The sequence below is a fragment of the Bos grunniens genome, chromosome 2 (assembly GCF_055505025.1).
Source record: "Bos grunniens cultivar Pamir isolate PY7600 chromosome 2, Bosgru_T2T1.0, whole genome shotgun sequence".
NCBI classification, from domain to species: domain Eukaryota; kingdom Metazoa; phylum Chordata; class Mammalia; order Artiodactyla; family Bovidae; genus Bos; species Bos grunniens.
The window spans coordinates 74,609,221-74,635,220 of record NC_141166.1 but is presented as its reverse complement, the minus strand read 5'-3'; the positions used below and the strand labels follow the sequence as shown (position 1 = coordinate 74,635,220).

Genomic DNA, 26,000 nt, shown 5'->3' with positions numbered 1-26,000 from the left:
GTGGCACTGTACAGTCAGAACATTATTTTTAAATGGCTGAAAAATCATTAAAAAAAAAAAAAGGCAGAATAAAAATTTTCTTGAATAAAAGTGATCTCACCTACTAGGATTTTCAAGGACATTAATTAAACTTGATTCACAGGTATTAAACAATACAAATTAAACCTACATTAGTGGTGAATTATATTTTACTTAATCATTTGAAGATATAGTTGTTCCTCCTTATTCAAAGATTTCCGTATCTGCAAATTAGCCTACTCACTAAAATCTATCTTAACTTCAAAAATCAATACCTGTAGCACTTTCAGTCATTTGAAAACATGTGCAGAGAAACAAAAAATTCAAGTTACCTGAATGCATAGTCCTAGTGGAGGCTGAACAAGGTGATGCTCTGTTATCAAGTTTTTAAAATTAGATTTTTCTTTGTATTTTTAAAATTATTTTTAATTGGAGGATAATTGCTTTACAGTGTTGGGTTGGTTTCTGCTACACATCAACATGAATCAGCCATAGGTATACATATGTCCCTTCCCTCCCATCTCCCACCTCATCCCACCCCTCTAGGTTGTTACAGTGCCCTGGGTTGAGCTCCCTGAGTCACACAACAAATTCCCACTGGCTATCTATTTTACATATGGTATATGCTTCAGTGCTACTCTCTCAGTGGGCCCACCTTCTCTCTCATTCTGTCTGTAAGTCTGTTCTCATTGTCTGCATCTCCATTGCTGCCCTACAAATATGGTTCACCAGTACCATATATATGTTAATGTACGCTATTTATTTGTTCTTCTCTTTCTGACTTACTTCACTCTGTAGAACAGGCTCTAGGTTCATCCACCTCACTAGAACTGACTCAAATTCATTCCTTTTCACGTGAGTAATATTCCACTGTGTGTAGGTACAACTTCTTTACTCATTCATCTCTTGATGGATATCTAGGTTGCTTCCATGTTCTGATTTTGCATCAAAATTTAAATAGATTAAACATTTGGAAGCAAAATACAAAAACAGTACAATTTATTAATTTTAAATATTCATGTAATATTTCAGTAAGTTTCCCTTTAGATACGCTTTCCCTAAAGATTTTGTTGTGTTGGTCCTTATATATAATATTCCAATATAATAACATAAAAATACTAATCCTATATTAATCAAAAACCTAACATTTAGCAAGCAGTTTCCTTCATAAATTTTAATTTAAAATAGTTCTTAAAACTCATGTCTAGGTGTTTTGACATGTCCACCTACCAGCCAGTGTTTCCTAAAGCAATAGACACAGAGCTCAGAAGAAGATTGCACTTAGATTCACTGAGGACAGCATCATTGTTTGCAGCAGGTGCTATCACCACAAACTCTCGGAGTCCATACCTTTAAAAAAAAGAAAAAAGAATCACTGCCATTAAACAGGCAAAAATGTCAGAACACAAAAATCTATTATTTGGGAAACGTGAAAAATATTTCCCTGAAAAGAAAGTTAGGTTTGAACCCAGGTCTGTCTTTCTTTCCTTCTTAAATGGCAACTGAACCTATAACAACCTGAATTTCCTTCATTTGGCACAAAATTCACATCATTCATCTATTTTCTCTCCATTCTTTACAAATTCGCAGCGATTTGCTGAAATTACGAATTACAAAGAAAAAAAATTAAATAATCAGTTTTGTCTTAGTTAGGTTTCAAAAATAAAACATGAAAGCCAGCACTGACTTCTTGTACTAATTAGGTGATAACATTAAGTCCACTAATGTGGAGAGTTAAAGTTTAATAGATTCCCTAAATGTCAGGAAAATAACTATCAGTCATACTTGTGCTGTCAAAGTAAGAACATGATTTAGTCTTGTTTAGTCGGTAAGTCCTATCTGACTTTTTTTTTTTTTTTTTTTTTGTGACCCCATGGACTGTAGCCCACCAGCTCCTCTGTCCATGGGATTTCCCAGGTAAGAATACTGGAATGGGTTGCCATTTAATTCTCCAGATTTACTCTGCTGCTGCTGCTAAGTCGCTTCAGTCGTGTCCAACTCTGTGCGACCCCACAGACGGCAGCCCGCCAGGCTCCCCCGTCCCTGGGATTCTCCAGGCAAGAACACTGGAGTGGGTTGCCATTTCCTTAATCTAGTATTATAATTAAAGAATTATTATATTCTTTCACTCAATAACACATATTAGATAGGAATCACAAAATTATCAGGCTTACTCTTGGTATCTTACAATAATGCAAACTTCTCATTTAGTTGACAAGTCCATTAAAAACCACAAATCGGCAGCCAAAATTTACAAAAACATTAAGGTCAAACTGGTAATCTTGCCTCCTGAAAATTCCTGTCCTATTCACTCCCTGTTGTGTTTTTATTTAACAATATTTTTAATATAAATTTATAAAAGGCATTACTCATTTGCCTATTTTAACTCTACACAGTTATGAATACTTCTATGAACAGTCTCAAGAAATTCCCCAAAACAGTAGCAAAAAAGATTTAATTTTTTTAAAATCCAATCATAATCTGTTTGCTGTTTAGATGACAAAAGTTTATTTCATCTTCTCACGTCTCCTCCACCCTCCTACCCCTGAAATCAAAATTAGTTATGTAGAAGTAGCATCAAATACCGCAAAGAACCCAGAGCTGTGAATTTTAGGCTCTAAATCTATTTACATACAGTTTTTTTCTTTCTTTTCTTAATATCCTTGGAAGAAAGAAAACAAAAGCACTTATTTGCCTCGGTATCCCCAGAAACTAGAGAGAAACAGTTGTCAATCGTTCTTGGTCATTCTTCCAAAACTGTTCCATCTGTCCATTGACCCATCCTTTCCTCAAAAAAGATTAGATTAATATACTTCCTGTACCTTCTTTTCAAAGGCTCATCTCCCCTACTGGTCAGTACTTTGTTTCCAGTTTTATGCTACTGCAACAACACTGCAACAATTTCTGGTATAACTGTGGGACAAATTCTTAGAAGTTGCTGGCTAAAAGAACATCTTAAACATCTTTAACATTGATAGCTGTTGCCAATCGATAGCTGTTGCCAAACTAACTCCTCCCCCTCCATACACATAAAATTGTGCCAGTGTATACTCCTGTTCACAATAAATAAGCCAAAGTGAACTGCTTCCTATTTATCTGCAATAAAAGCCAATCCTCAATGTATTTGTTTCCACTACCTGGAATGTTTTCCCTACTCAACAGTCATCATGGAACATCAGTAGATTCTTTTTTTTTTTGAAGATTTATCTCAAATACCACCCCATTACCTCTGTTAAATATGCTCTCTTCTTTGATTACAAATGTATTTTCCCTGTCACTATTATCTTTAAAAGATCAATGCATACAGGTGGTCAACAGCTACATGGAAAGATGCTAAACATCACTAATCATTAGGGAAATACAAATCAAAACAACAATGACATATAACCTTGTATCTTTTAGAGTGATGATCATCAAAAAGAAAAGAAAAACTATTGGCAAGAATGCAGGGAAAAAAGGGAACCCTCAGTCACTGTTGGTGGGGATATAGACTGGTGCAGCCAGGAGGAAAAACAGTATGGAAGTGTCTTCAAAAAAATTTTAAATGGAACTACCTTATGACCCAGCAATTCTATTTCTGGGTATTTATCTAAAGAAAATGAAAACACTAATTCAAAAAGTTATGTGCCCCCATGAACACTGTAGCACCAATTACAAAAGCCAAGATATGGAAACAACTTAAGTATCCATTAATGGGTGAATGAATGAAGAAAATGTGGTGTATGTATATGCAGACAGAGGAGCCTGGTGGGCTACAGTCCACAGGGTCACACAGAGTCAGACACGACTAAAGCGACTAAGCACGCATGCATACACACAACAGATTATTATCCTGCCATAGAAAAAACTGAAACCTTACCATGTGCAACAACATGCACGGACGTGAGGACATTACGCTAAGTGAAACAAGTCAGACGGAGAAAGACGAAATAGGATCTCACTTACATATGGAATAAAAACAAACAAACAAAAATGCACCAAGCTCCTAGACACAGACAACAGATAGCTGACTGCCAGAGGTGGTATGTGAGGTGGCGGAAATGGTGGAGAGACCAAAAGATACAAATCTCCAGTTATAAAGGAAGTAAATTATGGGGATGTAATGTACAGCATGGTGACTATAGTTAATAATACTGTACAGTGCATCTGAAAGTTGCTAAGAGAATAAATCTTAAAAATCTTAAAAGTTCTCATCACAAAAGAAAATTCTGTAACTAGGTATGTGGACTAATATTAACAGGACTTATGAACCTACCTACCACACCCTCTGCTCACAAAAGAGTTCATAAGTTTACATTTGAACATAAATGTCTGCTAAAATTAATGTTTGTATCATTTCTATGACTTTTTTTTTTTAATAAATAGCAATTAATCAAGGGACTAAATTTCTAATGAGGGTTTCAGGATCAGCCATTAGAAGGTATTTAAAGGATATGTATAAAAGGAGGCAGAGAGAAGCAGCCAATAAGTCACATTATTAAGATTCCCTCATAGCTCAGTTGGTAAAGAATCTGCCTGCAATGCAGGAGACACAGGTTCAATTCCTGGGTGGGAAAGATCCCCTGGAGAAGGAAAATAGCAACCCACTCCAGTATTCCTGCCTGGAGAATCCCATGAACAGAGGAGCGTGGCAGGCTATAGTCCATGGGGTCACAAGAGTCGGACACAACTAAACCACCACCTTGCCTAAACTATAAAACTTGATCGTGAAACTGTAACCAAGTGCCTGTGTCCCTGTCTTTTGAAGTAAAAGGCTTTTATTTTCATCTCCCAGATCTCCCCTGGGTCTCTAAAGGTTGGCTCAAGCATTAATTATCAGGATATGTGAACATGTAGAAACTAAAAGAGGTTGGGCTGGGAAAGGTAACAATTCAGATTATAAATCAACCACATAGTAGAGTCATCAAACTCCCAGTTCCTTAAAAAATATAAATGTCTGACACATATTCCTAAGTTGTTTTTACAGAAACCAGACCCCACCAGATGAAAACTGCTGACTGCAAGCACGAAGTGCCCAAACTGATTGGAGCCAGAAAATTGATGATGTGCCAAACTTTACCTTGATGCCAATCAACCCAAGAGCTGAGCACAAGCTGATCATGGACCACGCGGCCCCCTCCCTCACAATGTTCTTGAAAACCCTTCCCTGAAAGCTATTGCAAAGCTGGGTCTTTTGATCATGAGTTTCCCATTCTCATTGTCTGGTGACCTGCAATAACACTGTACTGTCCTTTACCACAACTCGGTATCAGTAAATTGGCTTTGCTGTGCGGACACACATCCAGGTTCATTAACATCATGCCCACATAACTTTTAAGACTAGTTTTACAAAATACTTTTTAAAAAGTTAAATAGGGTTAATGCTAACCTGGCAGATGTTTGATACAAAAACTGAAAAGAGGAGATAACAAAATAGAAATAGATTGATAAACTTGAACCATCAAAACTCAGCATTTGACATAAATGTTCTATTTTTTGTAAGTTTGATTAATCATATATTAGGTTTTTCTCATTCTGACAATCTTTACTCATTGTCTATGTATAGTACAAATATTTTGCATTATACTTCAAATTTGGGGGGTCTACTTTATTAACTTTCAGTTTAGTTCAGTCGCTCAGTCGTGTCCAACTCTTTGCAATCCCATGAACTGCAGCACACCAGGCTTCCCTGTCCATCACAAACCAACTGCTAGAGTCTACCCAAACCCATGTCCATTGAGTCAGTGATGCCATCCAACCATCTCATCCTGTGTTGTCCCCTTCTCCTGCCCCCAGGGTCTTTTCCCAGCATCAGGGTCTTTTCCAATGAGTCAACTCTTTGCATGAGGTGGCCAAAGGACTGGAGTTTCAGCTTTAGCATCATTCCTTCCAAAGAAATCCCAGGGCTGATCTCCTTCAAAATGGACTGGTTGGATCTCCTTGCAGTCCAAGGGAATCTCAAGAGTCTTCTCCAACACCACAGTTCAAAAGCATCAATTCTTCGGCGCTCAGCCTTCTTCACAGTCCAACTCTCACATCCATACATGACCACAGGAAAAACCATAGCCTTGACTAGACGGACCTTTGTTGACAAAGTAATGTCTCTTCTTTTGAATATGCTATCTAGGTTGGTCATAACCTTTCTTCCAAGGAGTAAGCGTCTTTTAATTTCATGGCTGCAGTCACCATCTGCCGTGATTTTGGAGCCCCAAAAAATAAAGGCTGACCCTGTTTCCACTGTTTCTCCATCTATTTCCCATGAAGTGATGGGACCGGATGCCATGATCTTAGTTTTCTGAATGTTGAGCTTTAAGCCAACTTTTTCACTCTCCTCTTTCACCTTCATCAAGAGGTTTTTTAGTTCCTCTTCACTTTCTGCCATAAGGGTGGTGTCATCTGCATATCTGAGGTTATTGATATTTCTCCCAGCAATCTTGATTCCAGTTTCTGTTTCTTCCAGCCCCACGTTTCTCATGATGTACTCTGCATATAAGTTAAATAAGCAGGGTGACAATATACAGCCTTGACGTACTCCTTTTCCTATTTGGAACCAGTTTGTTGTTCCATGTCCAGTTCTAACTGTTGCTTCCTGACCTGCATACAGATTTCTCAAGAGGCAGGTCAGGTGGTCTGGTATTCCCATCTCTTTCAGAATTTTCCACAGTCTATTGTGATCCACACAATCAAAGGCTTTGGCATAGTCAATAAAGCAGAAATAGATGTTTTTTGTTCAACTTAAAAAAGGAAATACTTAAAGCTGAAAACTTATGTGTATGTTATTCTTCAGTTGCTAAGAAGCTTCATGATTAATTTGTATCCTTGAAAGTAAGAATTTTTAACAATTATAATTTCAAAATTCTATTTAAAAAATATGAGAACAATATGAAATCTTGTTAAGATGCCTAGTTCACATTAGACTACAAATTCATAGACACTATCTCATCTTTTGCCATTCTCAACCCTCAGCTTACCCCAAGGCTTCCCAAACTATTTGCAGGCTTCAAGTTCAGTTAGGCATCATCACCTCTACTTACACTCTTCTGCCTTGAATATCTTTTTATTTAAACTCACCTGGCTTATTCTCACTTGCCTTGCAGGATTCAGGTAAGGTATCACCTCTCCTTGGAAACATTTCCTGACTTGATCTATCTGGAAAGGCAGTATCTCCTATGAGTTTGCCTCAAGCTCTGTGCTGCCCCCCATGAAAGCACTTAGCAGTGCCGCCATCTGTTCCCTTATCTCTAAACCCCCTTCTAATCCGAAAGCCATCTGAGACAAGGACCACAGTTTACCCTTGATAGCCCAGTATCTGACTCACAGTAAATGTTTTAGAAGAATGTCTGTTGAATAAAAGAAAACACATAGTTTTAATATGCCTAATTTTTAAATTCTCAAAAGTTTGTTGTTGCCCTTCTAATCTTTAAGAAAAATCAAATGAAAAAATATGGAAGTGATACAGCAAATTGATATGACGTAGGTCCCCTTCCACCCCAAAATACCTGGTAAGATATGATAATGTTTTTGAAATACATAGCTGAACTTCAGATTAAAAAAAAGATTCCTGAGTCACAAAAACAAAGAGGGAACTTAAAGGCAGAAATAAGCATGTAAAGGTGACTGAAGAAAACCAGGGGATTATCAACTCTGGGTAGACACCACAACAGCTAGTGACTAGGGATCAGGATCTTACAGGATAAACCATTTAGATGCTAAAAGCCTATTAGTATGACTTACAGAGCAAAATGACTATGCTTTGATAGACTACAGAGCCTGAGAATGATAGAAGAAAAGTCTGTTTATGTCTGAAACTACCACATATTTAGCTTAGCAATGACAATGTGAATTATACCACTCTGAGATGATAAGGTATAAACCAGCCCAGCAGAAGTGGTCTTTGGTATGTATACAGGTTAGGCTATGTCCAAGAATGCCCTAGTCTCATAAATATAAGTCTAGGTTTGGAAACTATGCTTCTGCAAGTGTGATGTCATTCAGATATTAGCATCCCCTGCTCATGAGGCACTGAGAATAAAAAGCTACATACTTTTTCTGATGTTGTTACCAATCTCTCTACCAGGTAACCTAGGAACACATCAATTTCCTTCTGTATCCTTTATATTTAATCAAGTATTGTCTGTGTATGGGCTTTCCATCAATCCAAATCAGTACAGAGGTTGTAACATTTTGAATGGCCCCTCAGGGATATGGGTGTACATGAGGCAAGGAAGTAGACGGAAGACTTCTGCTTAAAGACTGGACCATAGAAGGGACTGCCACCTCAGTAAAACTCCTCCAGGCCCAGGTGGTTTCCTGAACAAATTCTACCAAACATTTAAAGAAAGCAACATCAATTTTACACAATCTCTTTCAAAAAACAGAAGAGAACAAAATACTTCCCAACTGATGTTATGAGGCCAGCGTTTGTCTGATATCAAAACCAAAATGTAAGTTTTGTAATGTTAATATTTCTCATTAACACAGACACCAAAATCCTCAACAGGGGCTTACCTGGTGGTTCAGATGGTAAAGAATCTGCCTGCAATACCCAGATTCACTCCCCGGATTGGGGAGATCCTCTGCAGTAAGAAATGGCAACCCACTCCCATATTCTTGCCTGGAGAATTCCATGCACAGAGGAGCCTAGCAGGCTACAGTCCACAGGGGTCGCAAAGAGTTGGACATGACTGAGTTTGGCTACTACTACTACTAAAATCCTTAACAAAATATTAGCATATCATCCAGCTATAGAAGTAAAAATTATGCAAATCAATGCAAGTTAAACCACAAAGAAGAAGTAGAGTTCATCCTGCCGGTGCGAAGCTAATTAGCTATCTAAAAATCAATCCATGTAATCACCATATTAAAAAACAAAAGAAACAAAAGATCATATCAATTTAAGTAGAAAACACATTTCACAAAATTCAACATCCATTCATATAAAAACTCCTAGCAAACTAAGAACAGAACTTTCCCAACCTCGTAAAGCATATCAATGAAGAAACTATACCTGACATCAAATTTCATGGTAAAAGACTAAACAAGATTAGGATCAAGACAAAGCTGTCCACTCTCACCATTCATATTCAGTATTTTACTGGAGCCTTAGCCAGTTTAAAAAGGCGAGGGTAAAAACAGAACCAGATATTGGAAAAGTAGTAAAACTATGCTTATTCATATGACTACAAAGAAAGTTCAAAAGACACCACAAAACTCTTTCTACAGTTAATAATTGAATTTAGTATGGTCACAGGATATGACCTCAAGGCACAAAAATTAGTCACATTCCTATATACCAGGAACAAAGCGCTGGATATGAAAAAAATTTAAACAATACCATTACAATAGCTCATTTAAACAAGCAATAATTAGATATACACCTAATAAAAAATACACAGGATAAGAAAGCCAATGCCAAAGAATGCTCAAACTACCGCACAATTACATCATCTCACACGGTAGTAGAGTAATGCTCAAAATTCTCCAAGCCAGGCTTCAGCAATATGTGAACCGTGAACTTCCTGATGTTCAAGCTGGTTTTAGAAAAGGCAGAGGAACCAGAGATCAAATTGCCAACATCCGCTGGATCACCAAAAAAAGCAAGAGAGTTCCAGAAAAACATCTATTTCTGCTTTATTGACTATGCCAAAGCCTTTGATTGTGTGGATCACAATAAACTGGAAAATTCTAAAAGAGATGGGAATACCAAACCACCTGATCTGCCTCTTGAGAAATTTGTATGCAGGTCAGGAAGCAACAGTTAGAACTGGACATGGAACAACAGACTGGTTCCAATAGGAAAAGGAGTACGTCAAGGCTGTATACTGTCACTCTGCTTATTTAACTTATATGCAGAGTACATCATGAGAAACGCTGGACTGGAAGAAACACAAACTGGAATCAAGATTGCTGGGAGAAATATCAATAACCTCAGATATGCAGATGACACCACCCTTATGGCAGAAAGTGAAGAGGAACTAAAAAGCCTCTTGATGAAAGTGAAAGTGGAGAGTGAAAAAGTTGGCTTAAAGCTCAACATTCAGAAAACTAAGATCATGGCATCCAGTCCCATCACTTCATGGGAAATAGATGGGAAACACTGGAAACAGTGTCAGACTTTATTTTTCTGGGCTCCAAAATCACTGCAGATGGTGACTGCAGGCATGAAATTAAAAGACTCTTACTCCTTGGAAGGAAAGTTATGACCAACCTAGATAGCATATTCAAAAGCAGAGACATTACTTTGCCAACAAAGGTCCGTCTAGTCAAGGTTTTTCCTGTGGTCATGTATGGATGTGAGAGTCGGACTGTGAAGAAGGCTGAGCGCCGAAGAATTGATGCTTTTGAACTGTGGTGTTGGAGACGACTCTTGAGATTCCCTTGGACTGCAAGGAGATCCAACCAGTCCATTTTGTAGGAGATCAGCCCTGGGATTTCTTTGGAAGGAATGATGCTAAAGCTGAAACTCCAGTCCTTTGGCCACCTCATGCGAAGAGTTGACTCATTGGAAAAGACTCATGTTGGGAGGGATTGGGGGCAAGAGGAGAAGGGGATGACAGAGGATGAGATGGCTGGATGGCATCACTGACTCGATGGAGGTGAGTCTGAGTGAACTCCGGGAGTTGGTGACAGACAGGGAGGCCTGGCGTGCTGCGATTCATGGGGTTGCAAAGAGTCGGACACGACTGAGCGACTGATCTGATCTGATCTGATATGCTGAAATTAAAGAAGACCTAAATAACTGGAGACCAATTGTGACCATAGAGTGGAAGACCCAGCATATAAACATATCAATTCTCCACCAAAATAATCTACAGACTCTAGGCAATTCCAATAAAACTCCCAATGAGACTTTTTGTAGATATATACCAATCCTAAAATGTAAACAGAAAAGCAAAGGAGCTAGAATAGCCAAAACAAATTTGAAAAAGATTTTTAAAAAGGAAAAGGAAAGGGACTATTTAATGTAAACACTTATAAAACCAAGAGCATGCAGAAACAAACCCACACAAACGTGGCCAGTAATCTTTGATAAAGTTGTATAAGTAAGTCTATGAAGAAAGGAAACTCTTCAACAAATGCTGCTGGGACAACTAAACATCCACAAGCAAGAAAAGAATATTATACAAAAATCAACTTGAAATGGATAAAAGCTCTAAATATAAAAGGTAAAACTTTTAGAATAAAACAAATAATTGGCCATGTAATCAAAGTTAAGGTCACTAGTGACTAAATCATGATGATAATATGACCTTCTGATATATAATAAAGAGGTACTTCACCATTATGATCTTCTTTCCAAAGTCATAACCCAAATGTAACCATAAAATTTTTTTTACTTCAAAAAAATATTTTAATGCATACATGTTAAAATTGAGCTCTTTTGTTGCTTTCTTCAAACTACCACAATATTGTTAATTGGCTATACCTCAATATGGAGAAGGCAATGGCACCTCACTCCAGTACTCTTGCCTGGAAAATCCCATGGACGGAGGAGCCTGGTAGGCTGCAGTCCATGGGGTCACTAAGAGTCAGACACGACTGAGTGACTTCACTTTCACGTTTCACTTTCATGCACTGAAGAAGGAAATGGTGACCCACTCCAGTGTTCTTGCCTGGAGAATCCCAGGGAAGGCGGAGCCTGGTAGGCTGCCGTCTATGGGGTCACACAGAGTCGAACATGACTGAAGTGACTTAGAAGCAATACAAAATAAAAAGTTTAGAAAAAAAAATTGTTTTTTAATTTTTAAATCTCTCAAACTGAACGAGATTCTACAAAATTCCTGACTAGTACCCCTCAAAGCTCCAAGTGATCAAAAATGAGGAAAAGACTGAGAAATTTTCACAGGAATGTAGACTGAACAATCTAAGGTGATATGATAACTAAATGCAATGCAGTATCCCAGACTAGATCTTTGAATAGAAAATGGATGTTAGTGGAAAAACTAGTTAAATAAAATTTGACTAAGTACCTGGCATGCTGTAGTCCATGGAGTTGCAAAGAGTCAGACATGACTTAAGAGACTGAACAACAACAATGTACTAATGTTTTAACTAATGTACCAATGTTGGCTTTTCAGTTTTGACACACATATATTGATAATATAAACTAACAACAGAGGAAATTGAGAGAAGGATATCTTGGAAGAGTCTGTAACTATCTCTATAACTTTTCTATAAACCTAAAATAAACCACAAATTTTTTAAAGTTTATATACATATATTTTTTAATTAGGAGAAAGCTTTCTGACCTCATGCAAGTGTTCTCAGAAATGGCACCAAAAGCATGATTCATAATGTAAAAAACTGATAAACCAAACTGCATCAAATTTTAAAAACTTTATTCTGGAAAAGACACTAGTAAGAGAATGAAAAGATAAACTACTGTCTAGAGAAAATATTTGTATTTAGAATATATTTAAAAACTCTCAAAACACAACAATAAGAAAACAATTCAATTAAAAAGTGGGCAAAAGACTTGCAGACATTTCACCACAGAGTATATTCATGGCAAAAAACACATGAAAGATATTCGAAATCAAAATTAGGATGAGATATTCTCATTCTAACAACACATCTGTTAGAACAGCTAAAACTAAAAAAACTGACACCAAGTGCTATTGTGGATACAGAGCAACTGAAACTCTCATATGTTGTTAGTGGAAATGCAAAATGGTACATCACTTTGGAAATCAGTTTGGCTGTTTCATATGAAGTTAAATATACACTTAGCATGTGACTGGCTTCCATGTGACTTAATCACACCCTAGGTACTTACCCAAGTAATCTAAAAATATATTTTCATATAAAAGATCTACACAAAAATATTTACAGCAGCTCTACTCATAAATGTCCAATCCAAGAAATAAATCTATTATCCCTCAACAGGGGAATGAGTAAACAAACTATGGTATATCCCTACAGTAGAATACTACTAATAGAAAGGAACAAACCATTGATACAAAATTATTTCAAATGATCTCAAAAGTATTATGCTGAGTGAAAGAAGACAGTCTCATATGGTTACTATTTGATTCCATCTCTATGAAACTCCTGAAAGGTCAAAACTTACAGTGACTAAGAACATGTTCAGTTCAGTTCAGTTCAGTTGCTCAGTCGTGTCTGACTCTTTGCGACCCCATGAATCGCAGCACGCCAGGCCTCCCTGTCCATCACCAACTCCCGGAGTTCACTCAGACTCACGTCCATCGAGTCAGTGATGCCATCCAGCCATCTCATCCTCTGTCATCCCCTTCTCCTCTTGCCCCCAATCCCTCCCAGCATCAGTCTTTTCCAATGAGTCAACTCTTCGCATGAGGTGGCCAAAGTACTGGAGTTTCAGCTTTAGCATCATTCCTTCCAAAGAAATGCCAGGGCTGATCTCCTTCAGAATGGACTGCTTGGATCTCCTTGCAGTCCAAGGGGCTCTCAAGAGTCTTCTCCAACACCACAATTCAAAAGCATCAATTCTTCGGCGCTCAGCCTTCTTCGCAGTCCAACTCTCACATCCATACATGACCACAGGAAAAATCATAGCCTTGACTAGACGAACCTTTGTTGGCAAAGTAATGTCTCTGCTTTTGAATATGCTATCTAGGTTGGTCATAACTTTCCTTCCAAGCAGTAAGCGTCTTTTAATTTCATGGCTACAGTCACCATCTGCAATGATTTTGGAGCCCCCCAAAATAAAGTCTGACACTGTTTCCACTGTTTCCCCATCTATTTCCCATGAAGTGATGGGACTGGATGCCATGATCTTCGTTTTCTGAATGTTGAGCTTTAAGCCAACTTTTTCATTCTCCACTTTCACTTTCATCAAGAGGTTTTTTAGTTCCTCTTCACTTTCTGCCATAAGGGTGGTGTCATCTGCATATCTGAGGTTATTGATATTTCTCCCAGCAATCCTGATTCCAGCTTGTGCTTCTTCCAGCCCCAGCGTTTCTCATGATGTACTCTGCATAGAAGTTAAACAAGCAGAGTGACAGTATACAGCCTTGACGTACTCCTTTTCCTATTTGGAACCAGTTTGCTGTTCCATGTTAGTGACTGCCAAATATTAGAATGGAGAAGAGTTTGGGGGAGGTTACACAACTATCCTATACTCTGTGGTACCAGCTTTAAAAACTATAGGGGACTTCCCTGGTGGCCCAGTAACTAAGAATCCACCATGCAATGCAGGGGACATTGGTTCAATTCCTGATTGGGGAACTAAGATCTCACATGCCCCCAGGCCCACACATTCTAGAGCCTATATACTGTAAAACGCAAAAACGATTCCAAGTACTGCAACTAAGATTCAACACAGCCAAATAAGTAAATATTTTTAAAAACTTGTGTACAAATGCACATGAAAAAGAAAAACCTGGAAGTATTAGTCGCTCAGTTATGTCTGACTTTTTGCAACCCTATGTACTGTAGCTCTTTAGGCTCCCCTGTCCATAGGATTTTCCAGGCAAGAATACTGGATTGAGTAGCCATTCCCTTTTCCAGGGGTCTTCCTGAGCCAGGGATTGAACCTGGGTTTCCTGTATTGCAGGCAGATTCTTTACCATCTGAGCCACCAGGGAATGTACATGGTACCATTATTTTCACTCTAATGGCAGAAAGCAAAGAGGAGTTAAGGAGCCTCTTGTTGAGGGTAAAAAAAGGAGAGTGAAAAAGCTACCTTAAAACTCAATATTTAAAAAATGAATATCATGGCGTCTGGTCCCATCACCTCATGGCAAACAGATGGGAAAAAACTGGAAACGGTGACGGATTTTGTTTCCTTGGGCTCCAAAATTACTGCAGAGTGAGTGTAGCCACAAAATTAAAAGATACTTGCTCCTTGGAAGAAAAGCTATGAAAAACCTAGACAATGTATTAAAAAGCAGAGACATCATTTGCCAACAAAGGTCTGTATAGCCAAAGCTATGGTTTTTCCAGTAGTCATATATGCATATGAGAATGGAACCATAAAGAAGGCTGACAGCTGAAGAACTGATGCCTTCAAATTGTGGTGCTGGAGAAGACTCTTAAGAGTCTTTTCGATTGCAATGAGATCAAACCAGTCAATCCTAAAGAAAATCAACCCTAAAGATTCATTGGAGTGACTGATACTGAAGCTGAAGTTCCAATACTTTGGTTACCTGATGCGAAGAGCCTACTCACTGGAAAAGACCCTGATGCTGGGTAAGACTGAGGGCAAGAGAAAGGGGCAGCAGAGGATGAGATGGTTAGATTGCATCACAGACTCAATGGACATAAGCTTGACCAAACTCTGGGAGATAGGGAAGGACAGGGATGTCTGGCGTGCTTTAGTTCGGCAAAGAGCTGGACACAACTTAGCAAATGAACAACATATGTGTTAAAGTTCAGTGAACATCAAAAAAAAGTCCAACTTACTGTATGTTAATTTCTAAAATAAAATTTTATAAAAATGGGAACATTAAAAAACTAACAAGTGATTTTCATTAATATATAAACAAATCACTAACAAGTGATTCATTAACACAAAGAAAGATTTCACAAATTCACTCAATGAATATTTAACCATGGACTATGTGTCAGTACACTTTCTTGAAATATTAAAAAGCTGAACAGAAATTATATAACAGCATTGTAATTTTGATATATATATGTGATATATATAATGTTATTATCTTATTAAATCCTCACAAATACTCTCAACGGTACATATTATTTATTATTTTGACTTCACCAACTTAGAAACCAAATCAGCGAAATTAAGTTTTGCCCAAAGTTTCTGAGGTAATAGGTACCTGAGCTACTGCCTGGCCAAACAGTAGATCAATTAATGCTGAATGAATGAATGTAAATGCAAACTCTATGACACCATGCTGCCTTCTGATATATTTTGTCATATTAAATGTATGTATTTATATTCTAAAAGATAAGAGAATCAGGATGGGGACTTCCCTGGTGGCTCAGTGGTAAAGAATTTGCCTGCCAATGCAGGAGACAGGGGTTCAATCCCTGGTCCAGAAAGAGCCCACATGCCACGGAGCAACTAAGCCCATGTACCACCATTACTGAGACTGTGCTCTAGAGCCAGTTAGCCACAGCTACCGAAGCCCACATGACCTAGATAGAGTCTGTGCTCCACAATAAGAGAAGCCATGGCAGTAAGAAGTCCACACATTGCAACTACAGAGTAGCTTCTCCTCACAGCAACTAGGGAAATCCTGCACAGCAACAAAGACCTTGCACAGCAAAAATAAATAATAATAATAAATAATGGGACTATTTATGAAACATTATCCAGTTTATTGCATATGCAAATAATTTTATGTGTCACAATGGAATGAAACACAGATTATCATTCTTCCCTTTCCTTAGAAATTCTTTAATTAAAAAAAAAAAAATCAAAAGACTGACTCAGGCCAATAGAGTAAATTAAAACCAGTATACAAATTTCCTTTAACTAGGTCTTCTTTTTTGACCATATACTTATGCTTGGGCCATTTTGGTGAGTGAGTGAATATAGTGTTATGTTTTAACACTAACATCTCCAAAATAAAGAAATGCTGTGAATAAATGAAAAAAATTATAAGAACTTCAGAGAGATTACAAGACTTTTTAAATGTGATAATCTTAAATTAACATACCACATTTATAACTAAGACACAATTGAGTTTTGATGTTATAACATAACTGAGATCAATATTTTATGTCAATTCGATTTTCAACAATATATATGCAGCTTTCTATATTTAATTGTTCTATGCTAGTCATCAGAATCATAGTTAAGTACAACCTGGACTATGACTACTGTGCAAAAGAGAGTTAACGGCCCTGTGACTGCTACCCTCAGAAAGGCCTACTTGCAAGGCCTGGTTGATATTTGGGTTTGGGTACTTGGATTTGGGGAGGGGTCACATCATTTATCCTAACCAATAAAGTTATTGTGCCTAAATTGTACAAACAACATGGTTTAAACAGCAGGTTTACCTGCTTTCCTTCTAGGAGTCTGAAATTTTCTTATGTCACAGTCAGAAGGTACGTACGTGACATGTCACTAGTTAAAAACCTGAGAGAGCTGAGCTTCTACAAACAAGTTTCTCTGGTAGACAATTATGTATTGTCACAACTTGTTGCTAAGGGAATTCAGTATGCCCTGTGTGACTCCATTAGGAAAGGACTCTTAAGCACCTGCACTTCCTCCAAACTTTGCCTCAGGCACTTTTCCTCTTTGCTGATTTTGCTTTGCATTCTGTCACTGTAAGAAATCCTAGCAGTAAGAGCAACTATCAATACATGCTGAGTCCTGTGCGAATTCCCAGCAAATCATCTATCTTGCGGGCAGTCTGGGGGCCTCCCTGACATACATTCTGAAAGTTATTTGTGTAAAATGTATACTTACCATCTTACCAGGCAATGTGCTCTGGGAGGAAAGTCATTATTCATACACAGCAAATCTTGCATAGATTGTGGAATAACATCTACAGAAACATTTGACAATGAACAAGTGAGTACATTCATTCTAAGGCAGAATTTCATCGTATAATTTAAAGATAGTCTATAACACGTCTTGCTAGTCCATGTAGTTTTGCCATTGCTTAAGGATTTACATCTAGGGCTAAAGATAAACTTTGGAAGGACACCGGTATCTCTCTCTCGCTCTCTCTTTTCTTAAAAAAAAAAAAAAAAAGCCAGTCTCTAAAAAAAAAAAAAAAATATATATATATATCTCATTCCCATGTTTATAGTATTTTCCATTTTTCTAAATCATGACTCAAACAATTCTTCATTCCTTACTAGAAAGCCTTGGTTTTTTTTGTTCTTCTTGGCATGCCCTTGGTCTTTACTTTTCTTCAAAATTTATATATAGAGTCTGTCAATTCTATATCACCTCCCATAGCTAGCCTTTGTTCATCTCTGGCCATCTTAAATATTCTTGTAAAACCACTAAGCTTTTTCTCCTTTATAACCCATATATGTGGAAGTACTTGCATTACAATCCGTAATAAGATACTAACATCAATGATTATTATTTATACTTGAAAATACACAATAAGTTCAAAATATAAAAAATGCTCATAAAAATACTTCCTTTTGCTATACAGCTATACTTGCTTAGCAAATTTATATTTTGTTAATCTGTAAAAAGAATAAATAGAATACTAATAACTTGATGCTCTACTTAACTAAAGCAATAAGCAATTCAAATAATCAGTACTCAAATCTTCTGACCTCTGATAATATAGTTTTAAATGTGTATCTCCAAATTAACTGAGCTGATGATTTGCTTCTAACTTGTACCATTAGTTACAGCTTCGATCACAACCAAATTAAAACTCCCAAATATATACACATATGCAGCAATAATGCCTTAACTATCTTAAATTCATTCATTATCTCTCATCATTCCAGTCTCCTTTGTCTATCTCAGAAACACTGATTCTAAGCCTCCTTATTACAATAGCTTTTCCCTGATGTATGTTTTCTCTACAAATTAACAACACCCAAGATTTCTATACCTTGAACAGTTTCCGTCATTAATCAGCAGAATGCTGGACCCAGAAATCTTTAGGCTATTACTAGGCTTCCACCAGCTATGTGTATTGGCTTCCACCAGCTATGTGTATTTCCCTCTTCCCCTTATTCTTAAAGTATACATACCCATATTCTGGTTTATTTTATTTTGTTGTATAATTGTCTTATCCATGTATATACATGGTCAAATTATCTATCCTAGTTTATGAATCTAAATGCAGATGCTACCTAATTGTTTTGTGAAAATAATATATACAATAGAAAAGGTAATATAATTTTATTCCTACGTAAGAAAAGGTACAAAATATATCAGGCTTACACTTAGAAATGATAATCTATTTTGACCCTCAAAACTTGAACACTCATTGTACATACTTATTTTCTGAGTGAATGAAAAAGAGTATTTGACCAGATTCAAAATTCACACTTTTTAATACCTTGCTCACTCACTATTTTATACTAGCAAATCTCAGAACAAAGATTTTGGATAATGTGACCTATTAACAACTATAAGCACCATCTAACGTTGGGCCAGGTACTGAAACAGGTACTTTATTTCAATAGGAAATGCAAAAAAAAATTTTTTTTTTGCAAAATTTAATAAAATTAAAATATTAACTCAGAATTAGAAATTATTGTATTTCAACTTAGTAATAAATTATGAGATTATTATATTTTAAAAAGACTATTTTAACACGTATTCTTCTCTTAAAATAACTGGTAATATATGTGTGACAAATTGGGAGGGTATGACTGACAGATATTCACCATCAGGTGTAAAATAGCTAGTGGGAAGCTGCTATATAGCACAGGGAGCTCAGCTCCACGCTGTGACGGTCTAGGGGGTGGGATGGCGGTGGGGAGGAGGTTCAAGAGGGAAGGGATATATGTATACATGTAGCTGATTCACCTTGTTGTACGGCATAAACTAACACAACATTGTAAAGCAATTATACACCAATAAAAATATAAATAAAATGATAATATAAATTAAAATTACCTTTGCAATTTTGTAGGGGGAAGAAATAAAACTCTCAGAATCCTTTATTAAGCAGCAAAGGATGTTTGCTAGCTTGAATACTAATTGCAATGCTTGTACAAGAGGCTGATAACATTAGTAATGGTGAGATACACACTTATGTACAGTATCTTATTAAATCTTCCCACTTACCCTCCAGGTAGGATTACTTCATTTTACAAATGAGATCAGTCAAGCTTAGAAAGGTCAAGTAATCCATAAGGAGAAAAACCAGAATTTTAATCCACTTGATCTGCCTCCAAAGTCTGGGGCATACACAAAGCCAACACTGACTAATCAATAAACAACTTTCAAAAATTCTTCAAAGCCCAGCTTAGTTACCTAATTCTCCATAACACCTTCTCTGATCTCTCTGGATTAAAACTGATCTTTTCTCCTCTGAACTCCAGTAAAACTTTGTGCTTTGGGATAGCATTTATCACTTTTTACCTTTTATTATTGTTACTTATTTATAGACTTTAACTCCCCTACTGAAATGTACATTTTCTCAATTGGACTTTGCACAGAACCTAGCACATGTTTGGTTAGTCGTGTCCAACTCTTGTGACCCCAGGGACTACAGCCCGCCAGGTTCCTCTCTGTCCATGGGATTCTCCAGATAAGAATACTGGAGTGGGTCACCATTTCCTTCTCCAGGGGATCTTCCCAACCCAGGAATCAAACTTGGGTCTCCTGCATTGCAGGTAGTTGATTTACCGACTGAGCTATGAGGGAAGCCCTAGCACATGTTAGGCACTCTACAAATAAATGACTTAACTAATTCAAAAATGAATGATGCTGTAATAATTACTCTGCAAAGATCATACTCTATTTCAGGTGTGGTGAAACAACTGTGCATATGTAAAACATCTCCAGAGAATACTATTTAATTAAGTGAACTAAATTCATAATTTAAAGTTAAAATCACTCTTACAAGAGTTTAAAAATATGTAGTGAAAACTTACCTTCTAGTACTTCATCCTTTGCTTCTTTATCAGTGGATTCTTGTACAAGATAATGATGAGTGACTGAGAACTTGAAGTCTGCAAAGGAGATCTCATCTGATTTCTCTTCCCATGTCCCAGAAGTAAATATACCCTGTATTTCACAGAAAAACAAAAAAAGAAAAAACATCCACCATAACATATTCAATAGTTATCATTAGTTTTTTAACCACAAATCTTTTTTCCCTTTTTCTGCCTCTTAATCTAAAAACTTGATCCTATATTTATCCTCCCCAAAAGGGAAAAGGAAAAACATACAAGTGAATAAACCAAGAGGAAATTATTTATAAGTGACTTATCACAGTGGTCCTTTAAAAAGAAAATTTCCCTAGAAAATTAACTATCAAGTGCCTAACAAAATTGTAATTTTCAAATAATCAAGCAATTTTGGTAAGATGAGTCTCTATATAAAATAATGAATATATAGTAAATCCCATGCCTCTTCACATACCAAAAAAAAAAAAAAAACCCAAAACCCAACTCTCTCTACCAACAGCAGAATCTGAGTATCTTTTAACAGAAACTGGTTAAACAAGGGTTTCATAAATTTTAAAAATTAGAAAAAATACATGACAATAAAATATTTATTATAAAAATCTCAAATCTAATAACATCACTATGTAGTACACAGCATTACTGGGAGATCAGAAATTGCTTCAGAAACAAGCAAATCTGTAAAATCACTTTAAGTAATATGGTATCTGTAGCATTTATTTGCTTAACAGGTTCTGTGAGTTTCTTTATCCAGCTCTGGCATTCAAATATTTTCACTTAAATATCAATTTGATTGGAAAACATTTTAATTAAAAGTTTCAAATAGCGCCCTTACTTACATAATGTAATCATAAAAAAGGATTTTTCTCACAAAGCTTCTAGTCTCCCATTGCTGTTCTTTCCACTGGAGAAGTCTATAGTCATTACAGCATAGCACCACCAAGAGGCAGAAATACCAACTCAGCAACTTCCAAGTACAGAGAGCCCCAAACTAGATAAGAAACTGTGAGGAATGATTCTGTGAGTCACTGAGTTTTTAAAAGTGTTGTTTGTATCCTGCAGATGTATGGCAAAACCAATACAATATTGTAAAGTAAAAAAATGAATAAATAAAAATAAAATAAAATAAAAATAGAAGTGTTGTTTGGACTATACCTATCATATAACATCCAGCAGTTTTATGTATTCTTGGAAAGGCATATAAAATTCTGAATCTTTTTGTGACGAGAATAACCACCACGTATCCTACATATCACAGAAAACTAACCAAACTGATCACATGGATCACAGCCTTGTCTAATTTAATGAAACTATGAGCCATGCCATGTAGGGCCACCCAAGACGGATGGGTGATGGTGAAGAGTTCTGACAAAACGTGCTCCACTGGAGAAGGGAATGGCAAACCATTTCAGTATTCTTGCCTTGAGAACCGCATGAACAGTATGGCAGAAAATGAAGAGGAAATAAACAGCCTCTTGATGAAGGTGAGAGAGAAGAGTGAAAAAGTTGGCTTAAAACTCAACGTGCAGAAAACTAAGATCATGGCATCTGGTCCCATCACTTCATGGCAAAGAGATGGGAAAACAATGGAAACAGTGACAGACTTTATTTTCTTGGGCTCCAAAATCACTGCAGATGGTGATTACAGCCATGAAATTAAAAGACGCACGCTCCTTGAAAGAAAAGCTACGACCAACCTAGACAGCATATTAAAAAGCAGAGATATTACTTTGCCAACAGAGGTCCATATAGTCAAAGCTATGGTTTTCCCAGTAGTCACATATGAATGTGAGAGTGGGACTATAAAGAAAGCTGAGCGCCAAAGAATTGATGCTTTTGAACTGTGGTGTTGAAGAAGACTCTTGAGAGAGTCCCTGGAACTGCAAGGAGATCAAACTAGTCCATCCTAAAGGAAATCAATCCTGAATACTCATTGGAAGGACTGATGCTGAAGCTGAAACTCCAATACTCTGGCCACCTGATGGGAAGAGCCAACTCATTAGAAAAGATCCCCATGCTGGGAAAGTCTTAAGGCAGGAGAAGGGGATGACCGAGAGTGAGATCACTGGATGGCATGACCGACTCAACGGACATGAGTTTGAGCAAGCTCTCGGAGTTGGTGGAAGACAGGGAAGCCTGATGTGCTGCAGTCCATGGCGTCGCAAAGAATCAGACACAACTGAGTGACTGAACAAATAACATGCTACATATCAAAATCTAGGATTTTTTTTATATGTTAGGTTTCTTAAACTGAGGTTCAGTTCAGTTCAGTCACTCAATTGTGTCTGACTCTTTGTGACCCCATGAATCACAGCACGCCAGGCCTCCCTGTCCATCACCAACTCCCAGAGTTCACTCAGACTCATATCCATCAAGTCAGTGATGCCACCAAGCCATCTCATCCTCTGTCTTCCCCTTCTCCTCCTGCCCCCAATCCCTCCCAGCATCAGAGTCTTTTCCAATGAGTCAACTCTTCACATGAGGTGGCCAAAGTACTGATGTTAAATTAAGATATCTATTACCTAAACCAAAAGTCTCAAACTGCAATAAGAAATAATGATACACATAAGAACTTGGTTTGCTAGGAAGAAAGCACACTATAAAGCAGTGAAATCTAAAACTAAGGTAGGGGGAGAAGTCCAGAAAATGAGAGATAAGTTCCATTTCAAGCTTGCAAAAAAGCTGAAAAAAAATTTTTGAGGTTTTTTTGTTTTTTTTTTTTAATTGAAATGTACTTGGTTTACAATGTGTCAGCTTCTGATGTATAGCAAAGTGATTCAGTTATATATTCTTTTTCATACTCTATTCCATTATGGTTTATTCCAGGATATTGAATACAGTATCTGTGCTATACAATAAGACCTTGCTCTTTATCCATTCTATATACAATAGTTTGTATCTGCTAGTCCCAAACTCCCAATCCAACCCTCCCCTACCTCCCCTCCCCCTTGGCAACCACAAGTCTGTTTCCTATGCCTTTGAGACTGTTTCTGTTTCATATGTAAGTTCATTTGCGTCATATTTTAGATTCCACATGTAAGTGATATCATACAGTATTTGCCTTTCTCTTTCTGATTTGCTTCACCTAGTATGATAATCTCTAGATCCACCCATGTTGCTACAAATGACATTATGAAATATTATTTTAAAATGAGACAAAAGTAGACTTGCCTGGTGGTCCAGTGGTTAAGACTTGGCATTTTCCACTGCAGGGGGCATATGTTCAAGCCCCGATCAGGGAACTAAGACCTTGCATGCCTCGTAGCACAGCCAAAACAATTTTTTGTATTAAATAAGTAAAATAAAAAATTTTAAAGAAAATATATTTATTTTAAAAAACCTAAGTTTTTAAAAATGATACAAAGAAACATCATTTGATCCTACTCCTGCATTCTAGATACCATGACTGTCAACCTTACCAAACAGCTATCTCAAGGTGGATTTGGTTGTATTTGACATAAAGGACATCCAGATTCTGTATGCAGAACAAACTTAAGATAATTTACCTTGATTGAAAAATAACACTCCAACCTCCCTCCTTCAATTGCATTATGATACAGTCATTTGTAAAGATTATATTTACTATTAGAACCAGAAGGTCAACATTTAGTTCAGAATTAATCTAATAATTCAAATATAACTTCTGATGGCCCTACTCAGACAATAAAAAGAAATAAGCACACAGACTGGAAAGAAATAAAACCATCTTCTTTCACCAATGGCCTGATTATGTACATAATATGTCCAAACAAATCTACAAAGTACTAAAACTAATGAATTTATGAAGTTGTGGAATTCAAGGTCAGTATACAAAAATCATCTGCACACACACACACACACACACACACACACACCAAGCAAACACTTGGGAAATTAGTATTTTTTTTTACATATCACTCTTAAGACATCAAAAAAATCAAATATCTACGGCAGAGACTCAATGAAAGATGAACAAGAACTCTACCTAAAAATACCTCAAAGTATTGCTAAAAAGATACTAAACACCTAAACAGAGATATCATGTACACAGACTGGAAAACACAATACCATTAAGATGTCAATACTAATCAATCAAATCCTAATCAATATCCCAGCAGCCATTTTGTAAAGACTGACAAGCTGATTCTAAAACTAATATGAAAATCCAAAGAACCAAGAGTAGCTAAAATAATTTGATGAAAAGTATACTATCTGATTTTAAGATTTACCTTGCTACAGCACTTGAGACAGTATTCAGTTCAGTTCAGTCGCTCAGTCCTATCCAACTCCTTGCGACCCCATGAATCACAGCACGCCAGGCCTCCCTGTCCATCATCAACTGCCGGAGTTCACTGACTCATGTCCATCAAGTCGGTGATGATATCCAGCCATCTCATCCTCTGTTGTCCCCTTCTCCTCCTGCACCCCAACCCCTCCAGACCCAGCATCAGGGTCTTTTCCAATGAGTCAACTCTTCACATGAGGTAGCCAAAGTACTGGAGTTTCAGCTTCAGTATCAGTCCTTCCAATGAACCCCCAGCCCTGATCTCCTTTAGGATGGACGGGTTGGACCTCCTTGCAGTCCAAGGGACTCTCAAGAGTCTTCTCCAACACCACAGTTCAAAAGCATCAATTCTTCGGCGCTCAGCTTTCTTCAATGTCCAACTCTCACATCCATACATGACTACTGAAAAAACCATTACCTTGACTAGACAGACCTTTGTTGGCAAAGTAGTATCTCTGCTTTTTAATATGCTGTCTAGGTTGATCATAGCTTTCCTTCTAAGGAGTAAGCGTCTTTTAATTTCATGGCTGCAATCACCATCTGCAGGGATTTTGGAGCCCCCAAAAATAAAGTCTGACACTGTTTCCACTGTTTCCCCATCTATTTCCCATTAAGTGATGGGACCAGATGCCATGATCTTACTTTTCTAAATGTTGAGCTTTAAGCCAACTTTTTCACTCTCCTCTTTCACCTTCATCAAGAGCCTCTTTAGTTCTTCTTCACTTTCTGCCATAAGGGTGGTGTCATCTGCATATCTGAGGTTATTGATATTTCTCCCGGAAATCCTGATTCGAGCTTGTGCTTCTTCCAGCCCCACATTTCTCATGATGTACTCTGCATATAAGTTAAATAAGCAGGGTGACAATATACAGCCTTGACGTACTCCTTTCCCTGTTTGGAACCAGTCTGTTGTTCCATGTCCAGTTCTAACTGTTTGTTCCTGACTTGCATACAGATTTCTCAACAGGCAGGTCAGGTGGTCTGGTATTCCCATCTCTTTCAGAATTTTCCACAGTTTATTGTGATCCACACAGTCGAAGGCTTTGGCATAGTCAATAAAGCAGAAGTAGATGTTTTTCTGGAACTCTCTTGCTTTTTTGATGATCCAGAGAATGCTGGCAATTTGATCTCTGGTTCCTCTGCCTTTTCTAAAACCAGCTTGAACATCTGGAAGTTCACAGTTCACGTATAGCTGAAGCCTGGCTTGGAGAATTTTGAGCATTACTTTACT

General features: G+C 37.2%; 1 protein-coding gene across 4 annotated transcripts in view; it reads right to left on the bottom strand.

Annotated features, from left to right (window-relative positions):
* RAB3GAP1 (RAB3 GTPase activating protein catalytic subunit 1) overlaps nt 1-26,000 on the bottom strand; it is a 110,961-nt gene that overhangs the window by 47,411 nt on the left and 37,550 nt on the right. For all 4 annotated transcript variants that reach the window (XM_086351118.1, XM_086351088.1, XM_086351096.1 and 1 more), the window contains exons 4-6: nt 20,473-20,605; nt 17,357-17,435; nt 1,249-1,368 (exon numbers count right to left, since the gene is read on the bottom strand). In XM_086351118.1, the coding sequence (XP_086207244.1) occupies nt 1,249-1,368; nt 17,357-17,435; nt 20,473-20,605 (332 nt within the window). The remainder of the gene's footprint in view (nt 1-1,248; nt 1,369-17,356; nt 17,436-20,472; nt 20,606-26,000) is intronic.